Raw genomic sequence first — 19,037 nt, forward strand, 5'->3', positions numbered from 1 at the left:
GACTGGTGTTTTCCAGTTTACCCTCCACCACAGAAGCTGACTGGGTAACATTTGACCAACCGTCTACTCTTAGCCCAACTTACCTCACAGTGTTGTTGTGGGGAGAAATCGAAGGATGGAGTGTTATGTAGCTACCTTGAACTCCTGAATGAAGTGCAAGATCAAACTCTAATGCTATAATACCCTGTTTCCCCCAAAATAAGGCATCCCCTGATAATAAGCCCAATCGGGCTTTTGAGCACATGTCAATAAGGCCAAGCGCTTATTTCAGGGTTCAACAAAATATAAGACAGGGTCTTATTTTCGGGGAAACACGGTAAATATTATCCTTACTTCATTCCCTATTGAAGTTTGTTTACAAATTTCCATATCGCATTTCCTCTCTAAGAATTTATATTGTTGTCCAACCATTGCCGTAACAATATGTCTTTTACGAAGACAGCAATGGCAGAAATGTTCATGGTTAAGCATTTACTTTGGCATAATTGACTACTCAAAACTCTGAGTGTTGTAGACATCACAATTGGTCCCAAAGTGAAGAAAATATCTCCAGAGCAGGATATTAAGAGTGCGGATTGGTATTCAGAATGAATTGGAAATACTTTGATTTAAAAATATTATATTTTCAAGGGATTTCTGAAAAATGTTTTCATTTATTTTCATTGCTAAGAACGCATTTTTGTATAACATCCAAAGGATAAAGTGATGCTTAACCCTTTCATTTGTATAGTGCGCTCTCTCCCTCCCTCCCTCCCTCCCTCCCTCCCTCCCTCCCTCTTTCTTGTACTGGGAGTTTGAAATAGCCTTTTTCTCTTATTTGCATTTTTATCTCAATAAGGAACTAAGGGAAGGATTCTCTATGTACAAAACTAGTTTGTTGGACTCTCATAGTTTACGTGTGATTATTAAAATGCATAAAAGGATTAGGAGTGTTCACCCTCAGCTTGCTTGGCAGAAGAATTTCTGAATACAGAAACTAACGTTTTGCTCTGTAAACAACAGAGCAACATTATTGTGATTAAAGTTTCCTTTCCTAGTTTTAGAAAACTAGCTTGGGTGGGGCTTTTACTATTGATGCAACCAATGAAAAATAGAAATTAACAATTAAAAACGCCCTATATTTTTATCCTGCGGAACTTTAAAAGCAGAGGGGAAATTTATAATCTTTTAAAATTGGAGTTTAAAAAATAAAATAAAATATACATAGTGCTTTTCTTTTTTCACTGTGATCATAATCTAATGTAATCTAATCTCCACTGCAAGAGTCTGTGAGCATCTGTATGTATGGATGCACATGCTGTACATGTACATCTATACATTGCACTGCAAGATCTGTCATCATATTACAGTTCCTGTCTGTTTCATGAAATCAATTATAAAATGATTTCAGTATTTAAACAAAAATAACAATTTAACAGCCTTATACTGACCACTGGCAGCATGTTACAGCTGGCAAATGAATTCTTTCTGAAGTGCATTTCATTTATTTACTTAATTAGTCAGTTTCTAAGTCTGTCCCCTCAGAAACAACTCTCGACTGTTTACATGTTAAACACTGTAAAAAAAAAATCAACATTAAAAGATTACTGTGCCAAGGAGAAAAAAACCTTTCTTTAGTTATAACTTAGCCTAGGCTAGTTCTAAGATTTTCCCTGATATTCTTCCTCTAAAAGGATGAAGAGGAGAGGAGGGCAATGAATTTCATTCAGTAGCCTTCCTCTTCCTAGCAAGTGATAGCATTCCTTTTATAGTTGCAATTACAGTACAAATAATAACTTATAGGTTTCGGCAAAGTATGGCTTTCCAGATGTTATTGCACTCCACTTTCCAGCAGCCAGAGTCAGCATTGCTAGTGCTGATGGATACTGAGAGATGTAATCAGCATCTGTTAGGCTTTAGGTGTCTTTTGATCCATGGATTCAGCCTTTGTGTTTGGTCCACATAGTTATAAAATTCTTTGTCCAGAATTTCTGCTTTCCCGAACATATGTCAGTAGAGGTATTTTCTGAAAATGTCTAAATGCTCAGGTTTGTGATCATTTTTAATGAGGATCAAAAGAATAAACCATGCATCTGCTGACAGGAAACAATAGATTTAGGCTGCTTCCAGGTAAATACATTATGCAAGTGCTTCATCTTTTCCTCGGAATATTTATGGAAAGAAAAAAGATGAAAGAAAAAGGTGGGAAAGTGCAGGAGAGTTATAAAGACAACATCTGGATTCACTTACAACATTCTGCAAAGGAGGCAGGGAGATTACACAATATCATCTGGATATTCTCTTCATTTATTTAATTCAAAAGTTAATTCACCTCACAACATATCAATAGTTTTCAGATGGACCCATTGGAAGCTCCTACATGGGAAGAAAAAAATGGTTTAAATCTTCCCATGATGTAATCAATGTCTAATCAAAATGAGCCTTCTGCTTAACAGTCCTTGTTAGCTGTCAACTGCCTGGTTGTATACAGCGCTATGCCACAGGAAATCAAACTGGTCTTTCCTATGCTATAGCTAAATCTGCTGAAAATGATTAATATTAACACTTTTTATAGCATGCTTGTTTGACATTTTAAGTCAGATAGGCTTCTGAGAATATCTCCACATCACAACTTCCTGTGTTCCAAATTTAATAGTATTAAACACAACTAGGCGGGAAAAAGGAATTTTTATGACAGATTTATATTTGTTATTACATTTACATTTTACATTGCACCACAAGCAGCTTACTCTCTTCTCTTACCGTAACGGATAGACTGGGATCCATGTAGCTTTAATAACAGTGTCATTCGTTTTTATATCACTCTATAGTTCCCCTAGAGTTTTGGCATGCCTTGTGACAATCTAAGCTCAAATATTTCAGATATTTGCTCTCTATGGGTCCTAGTCAATTACCAATCAAGTACCTAAACTACAGCAATCTGCATATGGCCTAGTATTTGCTTTAATGTATCTCAAGTATTTCTACCTCCTTTAACAGTGTTGGTTTGTTTCTTTTGGGAAGTCAACTTCAGACTTGATTCTAAATGCCTTGAACAAAAGATTTTTTTAAAAAAGCTAGTCAACACTGTAATAATCCAGGAAGTGTCTGCCTCTTTCCTACCATTTCATATTGTTGTAGCTGCTGCTACTACTATCACTATTACTGCAATACTCAAACACTTACTACAAGAAAAACTTTGTTGAGAGATGAGTAGGTCAATCAGAATAGGCATATGAGACTGAGGGTGTATCTAAAGAAACTAGGTGGCTCAGTGGCTAAGACACTGAGCTTGTCGATCAGAAAGGTCAGCAGTTTGGTGGTTCAAATCCCTAGTACAGGTCTCCTGCATAAGCAGGGGGTTGGACTACATGACCTCCAAGGTCTCTTCCAACTCTGTTACTGTTATCTGTTAAATAGCTTTGCTTTTACTACCATAGGAGAAGATTTTTTTAAAAGAGCTTTTAGAGTTACATTTGGGACAAAGCATTCTTACAACTTAGATGATACTTACACATTTCTCACCAATCTATGGGATTCTAGTTTCCAAATAAAAAAATATACTTTATTTTACTTCTCAGAAATATCTTACCTATTTTTCCAGATTGCAATTCATTTTGATTTTGGGTAGAGACAGGAACTGTATTTTTCTTTGATGTTGGTGTTCCGTCAACTCCCATTTTTATACATGCAAACATACTCTGGCCAAGAAGTGCAAATATTTAAAGTTCTTTTGGCCATGGTGTAATTGAAAAATTATTTATAATATTTATAAATATTACATTATTTTATCCCCATTTAGAACTTTAGATCTCCCAGAACTTTTAATATCAGGCTGTTTCATTCTCAGGAATTTTCCTTGCTGGAAAGAAGGGTTTTTTTTAGTGCCTTATGTGTTTTCTAACAATACCCTTGTATATAAAGACAGGACTCTTTATCTTCTGCTCAAGTGGTATTTTGTAATCTGGCCTTTAGAGTTCAGCACAGATTGGCAGATTAATTGTCTTTAAATATGAGCAGTTTGTTTTCTGTAAAAATGCAGATGTCTTCATAGAGACCTTTGATTGCATGGAGAATTGTAACCATGGTCAGGAAACCATGGTTATAGCCTCTCTCCATACTTTCTCTAACAACATGAGGCAGTCAGAGGCAAAGAACAGAATTAGGTGACCCATTTTCTTCTTTGATTCCGTTTGCCAAAGGTCTAAAAGAATTAATTTATGAAGAGTATTCTAGGACCATAAGATGCATAAATAAATGTGGGGTACAGTATTACAGAGCTGACAGACCATATTTATAATAACAGTGTTTGAGAAAAAGGCTTAGTAATCTTTCCATTCATGAGAGAAGAATATAGCTTTGTTCACACATGATAACTGGGAATTTTTAACCATAACTGTTAAACAAGCCAAAATTAGTCAAATCCATAGGCATATACTGTAGGTATAGTCAATAACTTGATTATACCTATTGACAATAAGTCAAATTATGGTATACTAACCACAGTGACTGCAATTACAAAATACACTAAGTCAAATCCACACTATTCACACTTAAAAATATAGGATCCCTGATATGTTATAAAATTATAACCTCAATCTTTTATTTTACATTTTTCTTATTTATTTATTTATTTATTTATTTCTTATTTTATTTGATTTATATGCCGCCCTTCTCCGGAGACTCAGGGCGGCTTACAATGTGCTCAGCAATAGCCTTCATACTTTTGTATATTTATACAAAGTCAGCTTATTGCCCCCACAAACTGGGTCCTCATTTAACCTACCTTAGAAAGGATGGAAGGCTGAGTCAACCTTGAGCCTTGGAGAGATTCGAACCAGCAGTAAATTGCAGGCAGCTGTGTTAATAACAGGGTGCTTTAAACCACTGTAGTACCAAGGCTCTTTTTTTTAAACACTTCAGGCTATTTCTATAAAGACAAAACCATTCTAATAATCAAAACCTAGACTCAAAGTTTCATTTTTTTTCAATTTCAAACAAAAACTCCAGAAGTGGTTTTCAAATGGAAACTGAACTAGATAAATTGTTCTGTTTAATTAAAACAAACCATCATCTTTACCATCCATTCTTCCATTGTGAGAATCAGTGTCTTTCCATTTTTGTGCATAAAAGATTCTTTAGTCATCAAACATTCCAAGTGCTTGCCATTTGTAACTATATCCATTCCCCCTTTACACTGTGTATATTTGTGTGCAAAAAAAAAACAAAACCCCAGAATGTGCACAATTTGTGAGTGTTTTATTCAGTGAAGCTGATGCCTCTTGTATGATAGGGGTGATACTAATGAATCAGTGATGTATTCATATTTACTAACATTAAATACTAATGTTAAAGAGTACATTATTGGATAATCTATTAGATAGTATCATGAACTTCATTTTTATTTCTCTCCCTAGATCTGGTTAGTGGCTATTCTATGACACCACCCATTCTTAGCATCACCGAAGAGGAATATATCATCAATGCTAAGGAGACCTTAAATATTACTTGCAGGTAAGAGTCAAATAAGAATGTTTTTCATGCGGCTTCACCTGTGTGTGATGTGGTCATTTTTTCCTCAAAGAGTATTCATAGGCATTTGAAATGTTGGACACCTCTTGTTATCTTTAGCATTGCTGAAAATACTAAATGTAAATTGATTCATTAGGACTACCTGAAATAGACTTGTAATTTGGACTGCCATATCTGGCTGCAAAACTGAGGCATCAAGGAGATATAGACAATGTTAATTTTATTGAAATATCTGTGCAAATAACTCTTTTGAACACTGCATAGATTCAAAGCATAATGACAGAATAACGGGGAAAGTGATATATATAGGAGAAAGGAAGGGAATATGTGTATTCATGTTTCAGACTAATTTGGCACTTTGTGTAAAACAAAGAATAACATATTGTAGTTCATTATAACAACTAAAATGAAGATACTATTTGGATTGGCCTTCCACTTGAGAAAACCTGGATCAATAAAATGCATAGCACACTGACCTGCAAGATTTTTGCATCTAATATATACTTATCTGAATTTAAGAGGTTGTCAGCATTGTCATGACCTGTTTATTAGCAAGAACTACATACATTCTTGCTCTGTTTTTTTTTAATTATGAATTGTTGAATAAGAGATTTCTTTGTGAATATTTGTGAAGATTTCTTGTGATTAGTTCCTATGTTAGACAAGTCGTAAAACCAGCATTCATTTAAGTATATGCATATTTAATTACTACATAGTCCTCATGCAATTGCATTGTATTAGGAAGTTCTGATGGACATCAACAAAAGGGGAAAAAAAACATTTCTTATCCCCCTGAGTGAGTAATGCCTTTTATTTCATATTTCCTCCAAAAATGAGAAAGCAGTTATATGAACATATTTTTAGTCCAAATCGCATTAAGCGATAATTTAGATGACAAAGTCTCAGAGGACATAGGAAAGTTTTTAATTTCCAAACTGGAATCTTATATGAAAAGTTGCTATTGCCAAAGTAAAGAGATCTGTTCTCTAAATCTTCCCAAAGAGTATAGCCACTCCCTTTGTTTTGATCCAGTTTATCCAGAGATAATAACCTGATACAGTCATATCAAGGCAACAAGATTAAAATATGATTATGTTGTGCTTCCAAACTCTAAATTTGCTGAGAAAGAATTTTGCAAGATTATTTGTGCCTGTTAGCCCTTGCCTCCTACAAAGTTCAGATCCCCTATTCTCTACACACCTACAAAGTATCATCTATTTTTTGTATCCGCATCCTGAGATTTTTGTGCAGTGCATGCTGACATTTTGTGAAGTACCACATATAAACATCTATTTACTCCCAAAACATGTCTAGAATGGTATAGACCAGGGTGACTAAAAGACCTCCCTTCCAGCTCTGTTATTCTGTCCATTGATTTTACTACCGCATTAAAAAAAATCACTACACCATAATTGCACAGAATTCTTTTCTATGCTCTGGTTTCACCTATGGGCACTGAAATACAATCAATCAATTAACTTAAAAATTGCAATTCTTGAAGTGGTACAACAAAGACTTTGGTGATTGCATGTAGCTCACTATAGAGCTCTCTGGCATAAGGCATAGTGATGGACCTTGATTTCAATTGTATTAAAGGAGGACTTATGAAGAAGTAGTCCATTAGCTATTATGATCAGGACAGTCTGCTTCCAGAAATGAAAGCAGCCTTTCAGTAGCTGATCTTACTTGATATTTTTATCCATCATAAACTGAACCATGGTTTGTTTAATTAAAACATTTTTCCATGTTTAGATGATATACATAGTTTAACAAAAGAGCTTGGGGTTATGTAATGTGCCAAATTAAAATAGTGTCACTGTGGATTGACAGGAGACATAAGCTGAGGCACCAATATATTTCTTGTTGACACTGGTGTGGCATCTAGTTGACCCTGTGAAAAATAGGGTTTTATTTATTAAAATATTCTAATATGATGCAAATAGGGCTTGGATCCTCAAAGCACTTCAGATGAAGATAATTTCATAACATTCTAAAGCTGGGTTAAAGTATTTATGAAAATACCTTTCAAAATCTTATGTGCATTTTCAGTATGCTCATGATTAAAAAGTTCCAGAAACTGACAGCAGAAATGTGTAAGAAACTGGTGCTACCCATCTCTCGTTTTATGCAAGTTCAAATATCAGTCGAATCAGCAAATATTCCGAAAGAGGTGCAAGTTATTGCTAGCTACAATTTGATAATATGACAGCAGTGGCAGCTTGTAGCTGTCATTGGAGAGAAGAGGAAACTTGACCAGTCTCCTCTTCCTACTTCTCACAGATAGACATCAGCCAAATATTATTAGAAGCATGAAAGTTTAGGACAACTCTGGCTTATAAAAAACTGAACAATTGTCAATATTCAAAATTAAAAAGCAAGGAGCCTTTACCTATAAAGCCCTTCATGGCATGGGCCCGAGGTACTTACAGGACCACCTCCTACCGGCCTCCCACCGCCCAGTGCATTCTCATAGAGCTGTCCTCCTCCGGGTGCCATCGGCCAGACAATGTCGACTGGCGACCCCCAGGATGAGGGCGTTCTCTGTGGCCACACCGACCCTCTGGAATGGATTACCCACTGAGCTCCAGACGGCTCCCGAGCTCCGCACTTTCCATGCTGGCCTGAAGACATGGCTTTTTCAGCAAATTCCCTGACCGACTATGAGGCTTTTAACTTTGGGGATTTTAAATTTGGATTGGTTTTAATATTTTATTGTTGTGCTTTTTATTGTGTGAGCCACCTTAAGTCCTACGGGAGAAGGGCGGCATATAAATTTTAAAAATAAATAAATAAATAAATAAATAAATAAATAAATAAATAAATAAATAAATAAATAAATAAATAAATAAATAAATAAATAAACAAACAAACAAACAAACAAACAAACAAACTGGTCTCCCTCCCCCCTTCTCTCCCTCTCCTTCCCTCCCTAAGGATCATTCCCTGAATACCTACTGTAATTGTATTTTTTTCCTAGCTGGCAACTAGGAAATAGACCTATAAAGTTTGTAATATGTGTGCTGAACTATGGATAAGTCTACAAAGCACTGCAATGCCTTATAGCTTTGATTCTCCCTTTATTATCCTTCATGTGTATTGTTCAATATAACTTTGACCATGCTGGTTAAAAGTTTTGAGACTTATGCTTCAAAACACCTGAAGGACACTGAGTAGGGAAAACTGCTGTAAAATTTAGAGACAGATGGAAAGAAAATCCCTCAATGCTTGAATTAAAGTATCACATTGCTTTGAAGCCGGGTACATGACACATGGGGGAATCTGATTAGCAAACAAACAAATAAACAAACAAATAAACCTCATAAATGGAAAGCTAGTATTGGTAGACATCTAGACATCTTGACTCTTTTACTACCACCTCTTATGTCTGCCTTAGTCCTTGCTGCCAACTAGCATGCATAGTCTCTATACAATAGCAATAGAATAGCAATTGCACTTGGACTTTACAGCAGTCTTTAATTGGTTTACAGAGCCAACATACTGCCCCCAGCAATCTGGGTCCTCATTTTACCAACCTTGGAAGGATGGAAGGCTGAGTAAACCTTGAGCCTATCAGGATTGAACTACTGGCTGTGGGCAGAGTCAGCCTGCAATACTGGATTCTAACCACTGTACCATCATGGCTCCTGCAGAGACTTGACTGGATGGACTCCCTTCCTTCCTTCCTCTCTTCCTCCCTCCCTCCCTTCCTTTCTTCCTCTGTCCAGAATATTCTGCAAATTGTAGTTCTAGTCTCCTCTTTTCAACAGGAAAATGTAAGAAGCATAAAGGCCATTATTATAGCTTAGAAACCATTCCAATGTGACTTTGCTGGCAGAAAGAATGGGAGAGGGGAATATTAGAACACAAGACTTGTCATCAGTAGTGGAATTCAATTTTTTTTTACTACCGGTTCTGTGGGAGTGGCTTAGTGGGCGTGGCAGGGGAGGATACTGCAAAATCTCCATTCCCACCCCACTCTGGGGCCAGCCAGAGGTGATATTTGCCGGTTCTCCGAACTACTCAAAATTTCTGCTACCGGTTCTCGAGAACCTGCTGAATAGCACCCCTGCTTGTGATAGACAGGAACATGATAACCCATCTAACCCACATTTTCTTCTTCTTTTGGCTGAATAAAGAGGACAACATCCTTTGGAATGGTTGTGGCCTGGCATTCAAGAAGACACTGTCCAAATAGGAAAGGAGAGTGACTCAGTGGTAGTGAGTGTCAACGGCATCCGAACAGTCAAGGAAGAAGATTGTGAGGGCACTGATACAAAGCCCTATTGCAAAGCCTTGACACTGACTGGGACTCAGGCCAACGACACAGGTTACTACCGCTGTTACTACAAGTACATCAATGCCAAAATAGAAGGCACCACTGCTGTCAGCACCTACGTGTTTGTGAGAGGTAAGAAGGGAAAAAGACTTGCTCGGCCAAATAAGACCCTGCTTTATATATTTTTTAACTCCGAAATAAGCGCTTGGCCTTATTTTTGGGGAGGTCTTATTATTTTGGGGTGCGTGGCACAAGATGGGGTTCCTTTTGCGGTGTTACCTGATTTCCAGCTCTGTGTTTAAATATTTTCAGGGAGGTCTTATTTTCAGGGGGAGGCTTATTTCAGCACATGCACTCAAAAGCCCGATTATCAGGGGATGTCTTATTTTCAGGGAAACAGGATATATATAAATATATTTTATATATTTTCATTTTATTCGGTTGTAATAACAACTTTATTCAAACAGGTTCATGGGCAATGTATAACAACATGATTGCGAACCTGTGGCACGTGTGCCCAAAGTGGCATATGAAGCCATGTCACATGGCACGCACGGTCTTGCCTGTTTGTCTTCCGGTTTTCTGGCGCGCATGCACACACGATGATCAGCTGTCCTTCATGAAAACAGGTGTGCGCATACGCGCTGGCCAGCTGATTGTCGGGTGCGCATGCACGCCAGAACCCAGAAGTTTGGCTTTTCCGGAGCATGGCCCCAATGAGCGTGTGCGTGATGTTTCTGCGCAAGTGCTGAAAAAGTTCGCAATCACTGGATATATACTAAATGATTGAAAAAGTTAATGTAATACAATAAAGCTTACATCTAATAGTGATGACAAAAGATAATAACTTTTCCATTAAACTTCAGTTATGAAGATCTACTGAGGTTCTTTTTTTTACACATACATATGCCCTGGTGAAAAAAAATATATCTGGAATGTCTCAAAAAATAAATTAAAAGCCAGGCAAATCTCTTTAGGAAGGGCATTCCACAGCTCAGGAATAATTTGTAATTATGTAGCATAAGTCTGATAAGAAAGGCACTTATGATAAGAAAAGCACTTTGGGTGTAGCCTTATGAGATACCCTGTTGTATACTTATGAGATAGGAAACATACTGAAAAGGCCTGAAAACAAACTGGCAATCTGTGCACTATTTTAATATTGGAAATATATGAACCATCTAGCCCAATAATGGTTAAACTTGGCAATTAAGTTTTTTGCTAATAAGAGTTTTTACTTTCTCTTCAAGGAAAGCTTAATGAAAAGAACTTTATTTCATAGTTTTAGATCCCACTTTTTTCTGTAGGTACTAAAATGGCATATATTTTGTTCCATCTTCCAGTTTTTTTCTCACATAGAAAATAATTCTTGTGAAATAAGCTGAGCTGATTGACCCCAAATCACCCACTGAGTTTCTATGGTTGGATGAGAACTTAAAGCTCAATTTCTCTGCTACTAAACCCGCATTATACCCATTCTGCCACACTTAGATTCCTACAGGAGGAAGTTACCAGAGAAGGAATCATAGTACGTTTGTCTTCAAATGGCCTCACCTGTCAAAGCTTGTAGAAGAATACATCTGCCTCTATTGACCAAGGGAATTGAGGGAATGCCCCCCCCATTCAATACAACATTTTTCTGACCAAAGATCACTTAATCAGAATGTCACAGCTTTGTCATGTCTCAATTTGATTGTGCATTCTACAGAGAACTTCATTTGCTGGGTGGCTTAAAAAGATAACAGATAATTAATTATTGGTCCTGATATAGCTAGTTATCAGAATCTGCAATTTGTGTTTATAAGGTAGTTTCTACCTAACTATACTTTCAATTAAAAAAGACCATGGGAATTGATTGCAAAAAGACAAAAATGCTGTTGATAGTTCTGAAATTTTTGAAATATCTGTAAACAGTATTTGAAGGAAGGTGAACGGTTGCTCGCAATCCCAGGTTGCAAGAGGACACAATTTTCCTTTCCTTATAGCACCTATGTAGAACTGCATTCCTCCTCTGTGCATTCTAAATATTTATGTGCCATATCCCTCTGTAATCTGCATACAACTAGTTAAATTTGGCCGAGTACAGAAGGAGGAAAAGGCTTTAAAAACAAATCAGTATCCATCCTCTTGTGTGGTACTGTTGTAGCTGGTAGCCTGTCGTCTGGGGGATTGAATTACATTGGTGCCTGGGGTGGATGTTTCTGATGTCCTGGAATTCAGGAGCTTTTGGTTCTATCATGCCCTAGAAATACAGTAGTGGCCCAGCTTACCGGCTGCTAATTTAAACAAATTGTTTTGGATATGGAGTAATAAGTTGTTTTGATAAAAATGGAAACAGAAAGAGATGAAAACATGCATTGCTAGATATGTTAAGAAAAGATTCTCTCGCCCTCCCCCTTACACATTGCTTTGAATAATAATAATTTATGATAGATTTTTTCAAGATTTCCAGAATGTTGTAATTTTATCCATTTTTAAAGAAGATAACATGCCCAGTCAACTAGGTATCATTCAAATAGTATTTAAGTTTAAAATTAAGAAAGATTGTGCACTACAGCTCTTTCAGATCAAGTCCTCTTTATCTGAAATATGTGACTCAGTATGTAATAACTTTCTTGCTAATAAAGTACTAGTACTTGCTAGTACATAATAGGATTAGCAGAAAAACATCTGTATTTATTATCTCAACTTTTTTACAATCGTTCTCTAAAACACATTGTTTATTTGATATGAAGAAAGAATTGTTTTCGAATCTACTGTATATTAGTTTGATCAAACATGGTTAAATAATGCAAGCTACCACTGTTTGTATTCAGATGGAATGACAAATATAACACAGTGTTAAAAATACCAAGATACTTCACTTCAACTTTGGAAACTAACTAAAAGGATTGTGTTTGCTCCAGATCCTTGTCTAAGGGTTACTGCACAAATAATCAGCCTATGTTGGAAAGTATCAGAAAAATAAACCAGTAAGATGAATATATACAATGATAAGAAGTGACACTTTAAGAATGAAAAGTACAAACATCGTTATTTAATCCTAATAAAATATCTGCCAAAGATTTTTCATTTCACTGATTTTTTTTTTCCATATCCTTTGCTGAGTACTTCTTGCAGACAGTCAAGATGGTATGTTACATAATTCAGTATGGTTCTCCATTCTCGGATCCAGACTAGCAGCATTGATAAGCATCAACAACCAGATATATATTTCATGTATAATGTAGTTATAGTATCCTGTCCAAACTCTGCATGCATCTGAAGACTCTGTGTGATCATAACAAGAGTCCATAATAAGGCAGAAGCAAATGTGATGTCTTATGCATTTATCTCTCCGAGTTTCTTGTAAACTATGAAGTCTAATTCATTACCAATTACAGTAACTAATTAGTTACTAACCAAGTAGTAATAGAGCTCAGATGCTAATTTTGTTTTGTAAGAGTTAAGGGTTATTTCATAATAGAAAAAAAAGGGAAGATTTTCCTTCCTGTCACTTCTCTAATTTAAAACTTCCTAAACTTTAAATGGCTAGGTCTAAAAAAAGAACAACTAAAAAAACCCCCAATTAACTATTTTTTTTAAAGCTCCCAAAGGGAAAAAAAACTTACCCAATAGAACAGGGGTCTCCAACCTTGGCAACTTTAAGACTTGTAGACGTCAACTCCCAGAATTCCTCAGCCAGCTTTGCTTTGCTGGCTAAGGAATTCTGGGAGTTGAAGTCCACAACTCCCTGCCTGCTTGATTGCCGGCAGGGAGATTCAGTTGCTTGCTGATGCAATGGATTGCAGGGATTACAGCAAGGTGTTGTGACCAGCAGCTAAGCAAGCTGAGGAGGGGAGGGGGAGGGATTTTTGCTACCGATTAGCAGGCAACTCAGCTGGGATCGTCAGAGCTTGGCTCGTCAGAGCCATTTAAAAGAAAAAAAAAGGCTCTGATGATCACACAGCTCAGCTGGGCATGTGGGGTGGGGGCAGGGATTTTTGCTACCGGTTCTCCGAACTGCCCGCCACCATCGCTACCTACTCGCCCGAGCCAGTCTGAACTGGGAGCATTTCACCCCTGTATGGGACATAGCAGAACAACAGTCTTACTACTATAGGAAGCAAATCTTTTAAGGCATAACTGAGCACAATTGGAGCAAAGTACATTGAAAAAATTATTATTTGTTTGTTGTTTATATTTCATGTTACCAATAAAGGAGAATATTTGTAGCTCAGGGTTGAAATGAAGAGTCCTTGATGCTCTCTGGACTTAGTCCTTGGTGCTCTCTTGCAAACATTTTAATATGATGTTACTAGGTAACATCATCACTGACTAGCACTGATAATGTTACCTAGTTTGGGTAATGAAATGTTGTAAGAAAACAACCAAGCTCAGAGACTACAAAGGATTGCTTGTATTTCATGTTTCTAGACCACCCATTTACCTCATGGATACTTTAATTTTGGAGCCCCCATCAGATATTGCCAGCTATATCCTCATAGGTAGTCCCAAAATTTTGAACCACCTTAAAGCATTCTGGGCGTTAATAATGTTAACTACCACTTCTTCCCATGCACAAGATGGAATCTCTTTCCCTTCGCCTTAAGCACATCTTGGGATCCCTTTTACATGCCTCACTTACTAACATCTTGCCCTTCCTTTGGATAGAGGTAACGCGATGTTTAGAAACAAGAGCTCACTTTTAAAGAATGCTACTGCTTTTGAGTTATCTGGGTATTAGTGTAGATCACGGACTTTGGGTATTTAGAATCCAATCTAAATTTAATATGGCCAATTAATGCTGAGCTCTTGTGGTTTGCCCACTGAGCAACTGTTGCTGGTATGTGAAAATAAACCATTCTCCGATAACAAACTCAAAATAACAATAGCCAGAGGCATTAGAAGTTTGGCAGGAATTTCCCCTCACAAATGTTAGTTCTCTCTTAATCTAATCTGCCCTTGGTCTTTGCTATGAACATCTGTGGCTGCTCTTCAAATACATCCTGGAGGAATATTTATATAAAAATGGAGAGATGGAATAAAATCCAAAACCTCCAGTCAGGAGCATTTAGCAACAAAGAAGCTGATGTACTGCATTGCCCGGGGGTGGGGGTGGGGTGGGGGATGCCTTAAATTGACCTTGCACAATTGTAGGATGATGAAGTAAATTTGTTTTCTTAGTCTATAAATCCATTTTGCTCTTTGTCAGTGTAATCAGAGAGTAAGCTGAGGGCTCGAGGATATAATGAGCTTCTGGAAAAGAAATGTAAGAATGAATACTTCAGAGCAATTTGAAGGTTGGTTTAGGATAAAGGAGGCCTTGGACAGTTTCTTTTCTGCAGATCTGAGATTGGCCTACTATTGCTCTAATCCCCCAAATTTTCTGTTGCTTACAAGGGTTTTGCTACCTAAGCCAATTAATTTCTATTCTAGTTGATCTGGAGAAAATGTTGTGAAGATAGTTTTGCACTGTTTTCTGTAGAGCTGTGTGCTAGACAGGTTCCTTTTGGTAGACATCCTTGCTGTATTCTGTCTCCTAACTCCTCAGAATTTCACCTGCCCATTCTGAAGTCAATGCTTCATTAGTCCTTGGAATCATCATCTTCTCCCTCTCAGTCTTTCAAAGGTGGGGCTTTTTCAGTTTCCTACAGCGCCCAGGTCTCAGTGAAAATCACAGTAAGAAAGGGAGGAGGAAGAGGGAGGGAGTGAAGCAGTAGCTGCAGTGATATTTTCCTTCCTCCCTCCTTCCTTCCTTCCTTCCTTCCTTCCTTCCTTCCTTCCTTCCTTCCTTCCTTCCTTCCTTCCTTTCTGCTTAAAGAACTTGATTCAGCAGTAAAGTAACGACACTCCACATGACAGTGATGCCTAAACCACTACATATTCCAACTAAACTTTTTTCTAAGCAGATGTTCATCAAACAACCATTTTCATGCATTCTTCTGTCTCCAAACAACCCAGTGCTCCCTCCTCATATTCCCATCCATCTATTGATGTCACTTAGTTGATTACTACCCACACCTGCTGGATAGCATTAATTCAAAATTTTGTATAATTTTCTCCAAATATCATCAATGGTTCTTCCATTGTCAGCATTCACTGGAATTTAATATGCACTATCATCTGCTTGTGAAGTCCTACTTTCATAAGCAGCCACAAGAACAACAAGGATAATTTATTGACATTTTGACATAAATTTTAGCCCTTTCATACATACATCTACATCTTTATTACTCTGGATATATTCATCAACTTTATAAAAATCAGACCATCATTTTATTCCATTTTGTTACAACATTTTTCTTTCTTTAGTTTTATAAAGCCACAACATAGTTGCTTTTCTTTATTTTATTCCTTAATTCAGGTTCTTTACTGTTATGTTATGTTGTAATCTTCTAAAAGCCATGATCATCACTGGAGGACCTCCAGTTTGGCGTTTAGAGTTCATTTCTAGCACATTTGGCCTGTATTCCATGACTACAACCAAAATTGAATTTTGTCTTGAGTATCAGCCTATTCCTTGAAAGCTCTTTCTAGCCAGACTTAATGAATGCATTTGAGCTGTTGAAGATGAGTAGAGCTTCTATTCTGAATGATTGTTACTATAGCTCTCTGGCAGAAAGGGACATAGGCCATATCTTAATGTGTTGCAATTTCTATAGATTACATGAGCCTCTTGGAAAAGATTAATCAGACTGAGAAGTTGAGGCGTGTTTGCATTCCTATCAGACTGTCAGACCAACAGCAAATATTCCATAGCCAAATTTTGTTTTAACTTGGATTTTATCTGCCTTTAAAACCATTCAATTTGCTGATAATATCCTCTGTGTAGGTTTACGGAAATAATGATAAATGACACCCTGATTTGTAGTCCAAGGACTAGAGGAGAAATCTCATATGCCCAAATTAATTTATTTATATCATGTTGTAAAACAAATGTTATTTTCCTTTTTTCCTCTAGCAGTTCTGCCATTTTTTGTTTTATACTGTTATTTTTAATTTTCAAGGTTATTTTAGTTGTATCTTTGTATGCTGCATGTGACTGGCCAATGACTAAATAAAAATGCTATTACTCTAAGTAAGCTTGAATCATTTAATATAGAGGTTTTGCTTGCAAGCCAGCCATCAACTAGAAGGAATATACGTACTCATGTTGTAAGCTGTCGGAAAGAATGTCCATTTTAAATACATTTTAAAAAATTAAATCTTCAATATATGCTTCATTATTTATTTATTTATAAAAGGGACTCTTTAAAGTCAAATGTGAATGGACTGCTTATTTATTTAGTATTGCCTATGTGGGTGGTCCTTTATAGAGAGCAACTCATTGAAAATATTTTTCAATTGTCAGGTATCTAGGTTTGTTTATACTTTTACTATATCTGCATATAATGTACTTTTTTTAAATCTCTGTGCAATGATAATTATTCTGTAGCCCTTGTATGTCACACAGATATTAACAAAACTCTGAATTGTTAAAGTTTTTATTCAGAAAAGCCTGTTTTTTTCTATTGTCCTGATGTTTTAACTGGGCACAGTAGGGATTTTACCATTTATCTACATTTCTATAGCCATCCATCTTACATAGTGACTCTGGGGGAGGGGGGAATGCCTAATAAAGTACATAAAAACAATTAAGAACACCATTTCAATTAATAATAAAAACCAAGGTAAAACTACAAAAGATGCAGCATGTCGAGAAAGCATACAGGATTGCATCTGGATAACTATTGTATAACCATCTAAAGGCTTCATTCAAACATGGGATCCTGTTTTGAGGATCTTTCAGAAGGCTAACAAGGTTGGGGCCAGCCTCATCTTGGGGGAGGGGCATGATTATGGTTTATTAGCATTAATCAAAGCAATAGTAGAAAAGATATGATTTAATTCTAATTTTGAATTAGAATTAATTTGAAGTATAAGTAAATCTTGAATCCACTTCCAGAATGAGATGGTGACACATGAGATGGCATGTTTGTGAGAACCATCTGATAACTTGTATACCATAAACATCGGAGTTTTTAATTCAAGCACTACGCATTAGCATAACCCCATATGAATAAAAATTGTTTTGGTCCAAACACGGTTGCCTATAGAGAAATCTCTTACCATCTCACTTGATTTTTATATGCTTTGGCTATGAAATGTGAGACAGTACAATAGAGATATGACTAACCTAACTTAACCTAGCCTGAACCCTATACAGTAATTACAGACATAGAATTTAAGATTATACCGAGCCTAACACAAACATAAATATGAATAAAATCTAAACACTCGTATTCCAAAGTTTGGATCATGTTTTATAAAAGTGCTTATACATTTATTTTATTTTATTTTATTTTTATTTTTCCAAGCTTGGTATCATTCCTTACAGCAATTAACTAACAAACCAAAATAGATTCTAGAAACTCATCACATTTTCTTTGGTTTTTTTTTTTTTTTTTTTTGCTGCAAATCCCTCCACCCTCTACGTTTTCTCCACTTCTTTCTTTTTTAGATTTTGAACAGCCATTCATTAATAAACCGGAGACTCTTCTTATCTACAAGAAAGAAAATATCTGTGTCCCATGCCTGGTATCAGTTCCAGATCTTAACATCACTTTGTTATTGGTAAGCAGTGTTCTTTTTTTTCAGAAAGATTCAAGATCCTACCTTATTGGCAAGCCTTCCAACACGTACAAAAACTGGGGAAAAAATTACTACAGGAAATAAATAGAGAGGGGGAGAAGCAAACCTGCTAAACTATGACCTTTGCAAAGTTCTAGACTCTTCTAAAACTATGACCTTTGAAAAATTTCTCCCCAGATATGGTGTGTTTCTTTTTCTTTTTCTTTTGGTCTTTGTTTGCTTTTGTATTGCTGTCTTTGGATTTTCTGTGGATTACGTTACTATGTTAACGATCTTCCCGGAGAAGCCTAAAACCACAACACAGAGGTTTTTAGTAAAAGAGAAGAAATTTGTGGAGGCAACAAAAATATTTCACTGGTATTGTTTTTTTCTAAGGCTACAGTGCCTGACACAGCAATTCAAGAAGGGCAGTTTTTTAGAAATTGCAGTGTTTTTAGAAGGCTATAAGAGCTATTTCTTACAGCTCTTGATCTTCTTATTTCTTATAACTTAAAACCAAGTTCAGGTTTGCTCTCAGCCAATTATTTTCATTGGCAAATATATTAAATAATACCCTGCCCGAAGCCAAGGATATGAGTTCACAAGCCATGTAGTACTTTCATTTTTAATCTCCTGCTCAGGAATTGCTGCTATCTGC

The 19,037-nt window shown here is 36.5% G+C and overlaps 1 protein-coding gene across 1 annotated transcript in view; it reads left to right on the forward strand.

Annotated features, from left to right (window-relative positions):
* The window catches only part of FLT4 (fms related receptor tyrosine kinase 4), a 105,656-nt gene that overhangs the window by 32,153 nt on the left and 54,466 nt on the right, over positions 1-19,037 (forward strand). Inside the window, exons 2-4 of the mRNA XM_070933878.1 lie at positions 5,397-5,493; positions 9,648-9,919; positions 18,270-18,382. Of these exons, the coding sequence (XP_070789979.1) occupies positions 5,397-5,493; positions 9,648-9,919; positions 18,270-18,382 (482 nt within the window). The remainder of the gene's footprint in view (positions 1-5,396; positions 5,494-9,647; positions 9,920-18,269; positions 18,383-19,037) is intronic.

The sequence above is a fragment of the Pituophis catenifer genome, unplaced genomic scaffold, assembly GCF_029215685.1.
Source record: "Pituophis catenifer annectens isolate HBS135680 unplaced genomic scaffold, rPitCat1.0.hap2 SCAF_2, whole genome shotgun sequence".
Classification (NCBI taxonomy): domain Eukaryota; kingdom Metazoa; phylum Chordata; class Lepidosauria; order Squamata; family Colubridae; genus Pituophis; species Pituophis catenifer.